Below are 10628 nucleotides of genomic sequence, written 5' to 3' on the forward strand. Positions count from 1 at the left end.
TTTTAAGACATAGCAAGGGGTGCCGCCGAGTGGAGTTACAAGCGGGGGTTACAAATAATAATATATACAGTATTTTTTCAGCGGAAGCAGTGGTGCACCTCCAGCAGATGGCGCTCTAGGTGATCGCCTCATCTGCCTATGCCTAGAGCCGGCTCTGGGGGAGCATCAGGCTGTGGAGTAAAAGGAGCTAAAGTCTTATCAGACTGAGCAGAAAACTGAAGAGGCTCCTCTGGCTAAATGCCTGTTCACGGGCTTTCATGCTACAGAGGTTCGAGACCACGTGCCTGGCAAATACCTGGCACCAGTTCACTTCTGCTAAGAATTAAAAAAGATGGAGACACAAAGAAAACAAAAAAGCAGGCAAATGAAAATTATTGTCTTCATTTTAATTTATTTTCATCATGCGATTAATTGATTTGTTTGTTGTGACAGGCCTAGGAAATAGTAAATTTTTGTAATATTGTAATACCACATAATTGTAGCCTGGCCCTTGCCTTCCTACTCAGTTCCGCTCAATTCTAGTTTCCCTTCACTGCTCCGTCTGGGCTTTCTTCCATAGACAAGGATTTCTTCAGAAGAATTTTACCTGGGCAAATCAGCAAACAGAAGGAGGAGTTTTGAATGACAACGTCGATTTTCTGCGCAGTCTTCTAGTTAGTTTAGCAATGCCAGTGGAGGAAGTGAATGAAGTCAGTCCGTGTTTATAAGGCTTCCAAATTAAATCAAAATTGTCTGACAAAGCAGCAGCTCTCATTTAGACGTCTTGTTTGGCTCGATACTTTTCTCCTCTCAGTAGGGTTGTTTACAGCACACGCAATTTCCGGTTAGCTTCTTAGCTTAGCCTCCTTTACTGTGGAGCTGGTGAACACATACGTCACGGCCAACCGATCCAATAGTTTTAAACTTAAACAGAAGCCGCGCCTCCAGCAAGCAATTGCTTCTCAATAGCAGAGAGTCCAGATCCTCTGTATGAAGCAAAGCAAAGAACATAATTGTGTAGTGAAAGGAAATTAGTTACCATGTAAATTCTAGGTAATTGCATGGTAATTAGGGGACTGTAAGTTTATATGTCCCAGTTTATGCCCCCTGTGCACACACACCAAAAAATGTTTTCAATGTAAAGTATTAAATACAAATGAAACAAACAGTGTTTACTGTCCCAGTTCAGTGAACACAGGTGGCCCACAGATCCTCAGTTCTACAGACACACCTCGAGTTGAATGAGATCCTGACAAGAAGATGTTTCAGGGCCTCGCTGTTTGGGAGTCAATGTACCGTGTCTCTTTGAGCGTGCGGAAGTGCAGGCATCACAATAGCGAGGACAATAGGGATAGTTCTCCTAACCTTCAGCTTCACCCTTTCACAAACTCCCGTATCTGATGAGCTTGTTCATATACTACAGCCTGAGAGAGACACCCAGATACAGTCAGATTCTCAGTGCCGTCAAAACAGATGTTATCTGCCCTCTTCATGACTAATTACCTGTTTACTCCCAGGGCTTAGTGAATAGTTCAGCTGCTACTGTTGATAAGAACTCACTTTAGTTTAAGGAAATCAATAAAAGTTAAGATTTCGGTTTGATTATAGGACTACTCACAAGCTTACATTGTCTAGATTATCAATGGTAATTTTAAATGGGATATTTCAGATCTTTTAAAGTGTGGTTATAAACTATATCTTGTCAGTTGTAGGTAGCTCATTGAAGGACTTCAGCTTGGAGAAATAAAGTTTTAATTCAGAGTGACGAGTTAACTTGTCATTAGCTTACCATCACTCTGGTTTTAATCAAACTGATGATGCTCAAAGCAATGTAAGATATTATTTATTCACAATATCTCCACCGAAAATATGATATACCATTTGCTACTTTAATGAGATTATATAATTTAGAATTATGTATGATAGTTGAGATTATGTACAACTCAGAAGGTATAAAACTAAACAGGAAAATGATTTAAGTCACTTTTTTACTCAGGTTCCTGTGAGGGCGGGTTCCTCATAAAGTCAGACAGATTAGTGACTGAGAGCTCTCAAATCTTCATCTATCAGCTCCATCAACCCTCAGCTCACACTTTGGTTACGTTACTACAAACATGCCCTTCTTAAAAATGTAAAGCCCCAAATCATGCGTGCCATCTTATCGGCACAGTTAGTCCCTGAATGATATCAGCTCAGCATACCAGCCTGCATGACTCAGACCACATCGCTGGCCTCCAGTTTTTATATAAATAGTTCAGGATGAAAGCATGTGTTGTTCTAAAACCTGTATATACTTTATTTTTGCACTGATGGTGCCTTTGCAGATGACTAAACTGTCCATATCAAAGACACTAATGCAACCCCACATCATCAGAGAGGCAAGGTTTTGAACTGTGGGCTGATAAGAGTTCACGGTTTCCAGAAAGAAATTTAAATTTTTGTTTCACCTCTTTGTCTCAGAGCACAGAAAAGACAGCTGCATCATTTCTAAATGGTGCTTGTACATGGCTTCTTCTTTGCGTGATAGAGCTTTAAGAAGCATTTATGGCTGACACGGTGAACTGTCTTTACAGACAATGCTTTGTGGACGCTTCAAAGTCTTTCCAACTTTTCGCCGAGGATCATTATCCTAAACTTGTTCCACTTTTTTAGACAGATTATCGCAGACAAGAGAACATCTGTCCATCTTTATTTCTGACATTCAGCCTCTTTATAACACAGTCCTTTTATTGACCTGTTGACAGGTAACTTAATTAGTTGCAAAATGCTCTTCTGTTTATTTTTTGTACTATCGCAGTTAACTGGATGCTGGACCCAAGAACGCAGACTAGCTCAAGGTGTTTCAAAGGAACAATTGTCTTAAAACAGAACAAAATGCTGTTGTGGTAGCAAAATACTTACAAAACACAAGGAGAGTCTCACAGAGCATAACAACACTCTGCGTGGCCTGAGAGGCCGAAGATGCTCGACGGGTGATGAAGTAAAAACTGCAGCAGTCAAAAGGCTGGTGCTAACGATGTAAGTGGCTGCAGCTGTGACTAACGCAGAAACAGGAACAGATGTAGGACAAAGGAGCAGAAATGAACCGAGGAGAAGTGAGTACTGGTACAAGGAATATAAAGATTGATAAAATGATAATACAAAAAACACATCCTGACTGCCCTTTCCTCCTACAATCTTTTGTTGCTCTTTTATTGAGATGTGTTGCTGTCATAACATTCAAAATCAATTTCCCCCCTAAAATTTGTACAATTTTTTGTTTGAACATTTGCTATGTTTACTATGTACCAAATTAAATACATTCTTACTCATATAAAATATGCGTTTATGAGATCGGCAAATCATTGCAACCTGGTTTATAATTTTACACAATATTACAGCTTTGTTGGGAATGGGCTTGTGTAACACACTGTGTCACATGTCTTCTTTCACGTTAAATGAAAAAAATGGGATACATCTTGTAGTAAACTTTACTACTTCTAATAACAAGTACTTTATTATTAGTTTTGTCACTGTTTTTTCAGGTCTGATGTCCCCCCAAAAAGCTTTTATTTGTGTGTGTACAAATTTTATTTAAAATCTTGCCAAATCATACCTCATTGTGTATACTGTATATACTGTACATGCTGCTGTTGTCTTTCTTACTTGTGCAATAACAATCAAGACCATTCTATTCTATTCTATTCTATTCTATTCTATTCTATTCTATTCTATTCTATTCTATTCTATTTGTACCAATTTTGAATTAAATTACTTATGACAACATATGCAATTTTGACCCTTCAACATCTATTCTGAAAAAAATTACCAAACTATAATAATAAAGTTGGCTATTTTGGTTCATGATGATTTTAAACACAGCTGCAGGCTAAATAACGACCGTGGATAACGTCATTAACAATGTCTTTTTTTAATTTTCTGCTTTTAGCGAACAAATTAAAAACTTAAACCATAAAAATAAGCAGAATTAAGCTTCAATAAAACTGCTGTCCAATCAGATGTTGGAACAGAAAGTATGCATGTATAATATGAACACCCCTCTATTGGCTTGTGTTTGCAATACAGCTCAGTAAACAGATTCTGTCACTGTGCAGCACTAAAGACGTTAAAACGAAATGACCCAGATGTTCTGCTTCATGTCCCTGTGTCTCAGACACCTAGCCTAATGACTCACCTGTGATCAGGCTTGACACTGACTTGCAAGAAAACCAAACTTGAATCATGACGTAATGTTCAGACTTTGGAACAGGTGAATTTTTATAAACATTTCTTTTGGGCATTTTTCAAACAGAATTTAAATGTGCTACTTTGAATCGCTTCAATAATAATGCTTAACCTTTTTGATTATTTAAAAAAAAGTTTTTACCAAACAAATTCACGTTTTTTTTAAATCAGTTATGTCATTAAATAAATTTTGCCTGGCTTCGCACAGTTGCTTCCTCCACGATGTCATCTCTCTTCAGGAACCTGGAGAGCTGTTTATCTTCATGTAATCAGATCAGAGGCTCTCTGCAGGAATCAGTTCTCATTCTTCAGTCCGTATTGATAACATCACACTTATCGCAGCGCGGTCATCAAGTTGAACTCCAAGCAGATAGTTTAAATGTTTTCAGCGGCATACCTCAAGTGTCAGAACTAAGTGTCTTCAAATTCAACAGCAGGAAACATGCACACAGCCTTCATGTCTTTTCACTTTACCAAGCCGTATTTCAGTTTGCTTTTGTGTTCGATGAAGTGGTCAAATTGTGCCAAATGTTACATTATGTTTTATGTAATGTTTTAAAAATTATAATTGCTGTTAAAGTGTGGGTGAGTCTGTGGGGGCTTGCAGGACATTAAAAGGAGAAATAAATTGTATCAACAATAATTTATTAAAGAATGCAGCACAACTTCATTTATCTCACTGTACAAATCCCAGTGTACATCTTTTCATGAAGACAGCCTGCTGAAGTTACTGCATTCATTTAACAGAGGAGAAAATAACAACAAACGTCAATCTAAAGTTCTAACACGAAGTATTTAGCAAATGTTATAAACCCTGACTCGTTTTCACCACATCACGGGGCCCCAGGCGCCACTGTAGTCCCACAGATAGGGTCTGTATTGATAGGCTTTACAGAAGGAGGGTATTAACGAGGATCGGACCAAATCCTCCCTCAGACCCAGTCCACCTGCTCTGTACACGTCCTTACAGCTCTCCAGTGACTGCTGCTTCCGTTTGGTTTTGTAGCGCCTGTTCTGAAACCAGATCTTCACCTGGGTCTCGGTTAGTCTCAAGGTGCTGGCCAGGTGGGCCCTCTCTGAGGCCGACAGGTATTTCTGGTGATTGAATTTCTTCTCCAGCTCGAGCACTTGGAGATGTGTGAATGCCGCTCTGGAGCGCTTCTGCTTCCCAGAGGAGAAGAAACTGGACTCCGAGGAGCGCGGAGAAGGTGAGTGAGACTCTGCAGGGCACGGGACAGAGATGTGTCTTTAAACAGGTGGGATTTACGAGGCTAATATTAAAATGAAAACAAAAAAAAAAAAGCTCCTGTAACATCAGTTTAAAGCTGGATCCTATAATATATTGCTACAACTTTCCACTTGTCCACTTAATTAATCTAAAAGAATAAAAAAAATCAAGATTCTACATTTAAATCTGGCAAAAACACCAAATCTCCTGAATGTTTTTTTTCACAGAAGCTCACCTGTCTGCATTCCAAACATGGACTCCTGAGAATAAGACTGAGCTGACAGCTTTTCAGATTCCTCTTCCCAACATCTGTCCGTCTTCACCGAGCAGCACTTGTTGTCCACTGCTGCACTGTCCTCAGTGGACAGGATGTCCTCGATGAGGAAAGATGTCCGGGGCTTGATGGTGCAGGACATTTCCATCCAGAATTAAAAATAAATAAATAAAACGGAGGCCTCTCTGTATCAGGAAGCTGCAGCTGAGGCAGTGTGTGTGTGTGTGTCCTCACACACTCAGGAGGTTTGAATTTAAGTGAAGTGTAGAGGCGGACTAAAGTGAAGGAGGCGGGACGACTCTGCTCAGTTTAACTTTCAGTGTCTCTTTAGACTTGATGCAAACTGACTTTAAACAAGAGGAAGTTATTTATTACTAAAAGTAATTTGTATTTTTAATATCATTTTGTATTCCTGTGCCAAAAAATTAAATATTAGGTAAAACAAACATTTAAGTGTAGGGATACACCGAAATGAAAATTTCAGCCGATATCAATATCCAATATAATTACTCCTGTTGTGGCCGATGATCGAAATTTTACCGATATTACACAAACACAAATTATATTGTACATACACACACAAACACACTTGAGTCTTTTTTTTGATACCGTGAATAAACAACCAGACCTCTGACATGGCTCTACTTCAGTTATTCCTGGCTGCGCAGCATCAATATCACCATCAGGATCAAACAGATGCTGCTCAACCAACCATCTGCCCTCCCAAAACACAGACTCAAAGATAAAAAGTGAGAAATCAATATTGGATGTTAATATCAGCCCAGTTTTACATATCTGACCGATACAGATATTCTAAAAAATGGACAATATCGGCCGATACCGATATTAATGAGAATTTATCGTGCATCCCTATAGTGTATATTTATATAATTCAGCACACGTTGTAAAACATAGCATATTAAAATGAAGTTTTAGGGGGGAAAACTGGGAACACTAAATTTTATGGTGATTTTTACTCTCATTATGTCAATCCATCCATTTGATGAGAATGAGCTCAAAACTGATTTTGTTTGTTTGAGTCATAAACTTTGTTTACAGTAATCTAAATGAGTTAAACATTTTAGTTTTAGTGCTTTATATGATGTAAATCTTTAGAGGGGTGAGGGTTTAGACTCAGATTTTTAGCATTATTTTGATTTTAAAAGGTTGCAAAGTACACTTTTTGAATTGTGACTGTGCTTTTTTTATACAATCACAAAGTTAAGAATTATTTTTGCTTTTGAAACTTTATCAATAATTTGTAAAATTAAAAAAATGAGTTTTGAAGCCAATTTTGTTATTTTGTCTTTACCACATTTGTACCTTGCATTATGTGTATCAGTTAATAAACAGTTAAAACAACACCAAACAAACAAAAATACACTCTTTGACTCATACAAATTAAGTTTTAAGTGTTCATAATCTTTACAAATGAATTCTATTTTGACATACTTTAATAAAATTGTGAGTTCGCATAAAAAATACTTTTTTTTTTGCTTCCAGTACAAATTTTTCTTTAAGCAGTAAATAGCTTCATGTGTTAATTCTCACAGAGCCATCAGCTCAGTTACTCAGCAGCCTCGGGGAGACAGCTCTGTCTGCAGTAGGACGGGTTGGGTGGGGGGTTAGAGTGGGTGGTCAGACACCCCAGAGCTCTAATGAGTCTGACACATTTAGGCCGGCTCCTGAATGGATGCCCTCATTGTTTGGGAGCTGTTTATTTGTTGCTCTCTGCGGCTCGGATGCTGACCTTTCTGCACCGACTCGGGCCTTTACTGGAGGCGTCCATGTTGCCGTGTTGCTTTGGGATTTTATGCTTCATTAGGGGAACTGTGAATTCAGGGTATGGTAAACATGCCACCCCTATATGCCCTCTGGTTCCACTGACTCTAACTTCAACCACACCAGCGTGAAAGCGATGACTGCAAGTTTCATCACTGCTTCAATAAAAAGTCACAAATAAGCTTCGTTTGATGGGATTTCAAAACAGGAAGTACTGGAATGTGCAATAAAAATACAGTTTAGGATTCAAGGGCTGTTTTTTTTCCAACATTTGTATTTATTAAAAGAAAACATTTACTTTAAATCTGCTAAGGCTCCTTTCCTATAACCTGCTGTCTTGTCAACACAGTTTTAAGATCACCTGTGTGATAAGTTTCACCCTGACCTTGTCCGTGACTCTCTGTCTTATTTGGTATGTTGAACTGTAAGCAAAGAGATCCTTTATCCCCATCGTCTAGACACACTCTCTTCTCTCCTCTAAAATCCCCCAACTTTATTTTTTGAGTCATTTAGGTAGGTTTGAGAGAAGAATGCAACGTTACAAATGCTTAAATCATGTGAAAAGTTGTTTATTTAAAGCCATGAAGTACTGAATATTGCTCCCAAGTTAATGTGTTTTTTTTATTTCAAAAGCTCTTTCACCTGAGGTTTTCTTTATTATTCCTGCTGGAGAATTAGCAGAATTAGAATTAGAAGAACTGGCTCTGCTCTGTGACGACAGGAGGATAAACAAAGTCAGTAAGAGTCAGTGACTGTGATGTTTCTGTTCTGGTGGTGGTGGGGTGATTATATTTTAAACAAGTCTTTCAGGCGAGCTGCGATGCTGTCATCCCCTTCCTTTCTTCTGTTAGGATACGGGCAGAAGATGATCCTGCATCAGATCCTCTGTCAGTCCTCATGGCTGCCTTTCTGTTGAAATCAGTACCATTTTCTTTTTTTATTGTGTTTGTGTGTGTGTGTGACTGCTCAGATATGTTGCTGCATGCTTGTACTTTGACCTTTTACCCTGGGAAGACGTTTGTCTTCCACAGTAAAAACAATTTGGTGACAATGTTTTCTTTGTGTGGCTGGAAGCTGCTGAGCCGTCGGTCTGTCAGTCTTCTGCTGTTTTTTTGTGCAAAATGACGAGTGGGGAGATTTTGTGATGTTACAGTGCATTCATCACAGCTCTGCCCATATCTGCTCAGCATCAGATTGTCTCTGGTCCTCTTGTTCATGTATGATGAAACAGACATGCTGTCACTTTGAAAGGACACTTTTATGTCAGTCAGACCTGTACTTTGTCATAACTTTGTAGGATTTTGATCAGTTTTCATCAAGAAGACTCAGAGTTCTGTGAATACTCAGGCTCTTGAATGCACCCCTTTGTTTGGGTCTGTTTGAGTTTCCATAAAAATAACGACCAATGTGTAATTAAAATAAAAACTTCAGTTTGCATCTAAATGTTTTCTAAGATGCATTTCAGATTATTCTGTCCTTCAAGGATGCCTCCCCCCTCCAGCTTACATTTTTACAAATGTACAATTTTTTCTGGTGTTTATTTTATTTTTCTCAATCAGTGAAATAATCTCCCATCCATTAATGTGTTTAGCAGTTTAAATTTTTATATCACCAAACAAATGCTGGCTATTTGTGATCAAAAATTCTGTTTTTCTAAATAACAGACCTTAACTTGTTGTCCACTGTTCTCATTTATTGTTTTTTTTTCTAATTATTATGATGCCCTGAAACACTACCTCATAGATTTGTTTAGTTTGGCATCCCTTTAATGTTGTTATTATCAGATGAAAACAGTCTGTGAGATAGTGCAGCTTTAGAAGAATAGAATAGAATTGTTGTCATTGTAGCATGTACAACAAAACAGGTGTTTCCTTATGGTGTTTGAAAAAAGTATAGAGAAGAGTAAAAATACTCTGACTGCTTTTAGACATTATCAAAATATTTTAAATGTTTGCAATGTTGTTTCTTTTGTCAAAAAATGAAAATTGATCTACTTGAAATGTTTAATTTTTCATGTGATTTTTTTCCTGCTCATTCTTGTGTTATTGTGTTTTCCCGCTAGAGGGCGCTTTAAACCAACTTTAATTCCACCAACATCATCAGGAGCTGTTCGTACGTTTAGTCCGACAAAGCAGCTACTGAATTGTAAATTTCTTATCAACACATTTTCAGACTGGTGTTTAAAAGTTTTTTATATAAAATCCTGTGGACTAAAGCCAATGAACCTTCAGCTGTTTGTGTTTTAACAACAATGGCACTTGTACTCATTTTCAGTTTCAATGAACCCCAACACAAAAGTGCAATCAAAGCTGCTTAAAAAAAAAAACAACTCATTGCATCATCATCCCTTTTATTCTGTGCCATAAAACATGATGGGATTTTCTAAAAAAAACATACAAACATAACAATTTGATTTTAGTGTTTGAGCAAATCTTATTATATTTTACTTTTTTATTGCTTTCCACTCTGATTGGAAAAAAAATTGAATTTTCTGAGCACAGATGTTAATGTGGCTTAGTACATTTTAAGAGTAATGACACTTTAATGTTTGTGTAATTGCTATTTTTTGCATATTTATTATATATTTATTTCAAGAAATTGTAAATTTTCTTTAATTTCTTTAATTTATTTGAAAGCCTTTTGGATGAAATGTGCTTTTAAAATCCAACACATGAGGTGATTGTTACCAGCTGGGCCACGTTCTATTATTTACATTATTTACAGGATAATTCACTTTAAAAAGTTGCATTTTACTTATTGCTTTAATTTTCAACAAGAGAAGTTAAAATGGATCCAAGACGCAGAGTGTTGTCTATCCTCAATATGAATTTACTCACTGTAAATCCTAAATTTTGGCAAATATTTAATAACACATTCTCCTTTTTTTCAGATGACAGTTAAATGTTTTTTAAGGTTGTAATTGTCAGAAACTGAGATCACCTTCAGTTGTATCTGATAAAACACAACAAAATGGCCTTTGAAACATCAGCTGAAGATGTTTTTTTCTCTAGTTTTTTTTTTTTGTTTCTATATCAGGTTATACAGGTAAAACAGGTATATCAGTTGTACAATTTTTTACACTTATGTGCTGTTTATTTTTATTTTATTGTAAAGTACTTGGTGATTTTTATCTGTGAAAAG

General features: G+C 37.2%; 1 protein-coding gene across 1 annotated transcript; it reads right to left on the reverse strand.

The window, feature by feature from the left end:
• Positions 1-4831: 4831 nt before the first annotated feature.
• nkx3-1 (NK3 homeobox 1) lies at positions 4832-5927 on the reverse strand. Its single transcript, XM_014012509.1, has 2 exons — positions 5667-5927; positions 4832-5423 (listed from the first exon to the last, which is right to left on the reverse strand). The coding sequence occupies exons 1-2, from the start codon at positions 5851-5853 to the stop codon at positions 5029-5031; spliced, it is 582 nt and encodes a 193-aa protein (XP_013867963.1). The 5' UTR covers positions 5854-5927; the 3' UTR covers positions 4832-5028.
• Positions 5928-10628: the final 4701 nt, after the last annotated feature.

This window comes from Austrofundulus limnaeus, unplaced genomic scaffold, assembly GCF_001266775.1.
Source record: "Austrofundulus limnaeus strain Quisiro unplaced genomic scaffold, Austrofundulus_limnaeus-1.0 Scaffold92, whole genome shotgun sequence".
NCBI classification, from domain to species: domain Eukaryota; kingdom Metazoa; phylum Chordata; class Actinopteri; order Cyprinodontiformes; family Rivulidae; genus Austrofundulus; species Austrofundulus limnaeus.

What these genes read in the sequence shown, in the direction of transcription:
- nkx3-1 (XM_014012509.1), bottom strand. Translation starts at nt 5,853, where the DNA reads ATGGAAATGTCCTGCACCATCAAGCCCCGGACATCTTTCCTCATCGAG. An exon ending in CATGTTTGGAATGCAGACAG is followed by an intron (nt 5,424 to 5,666) that starts GTGAGCTTCTGT and finishes CGTGCCCTGCAG; the next exon opens with AGTCTCACTCACCTTCTCCG.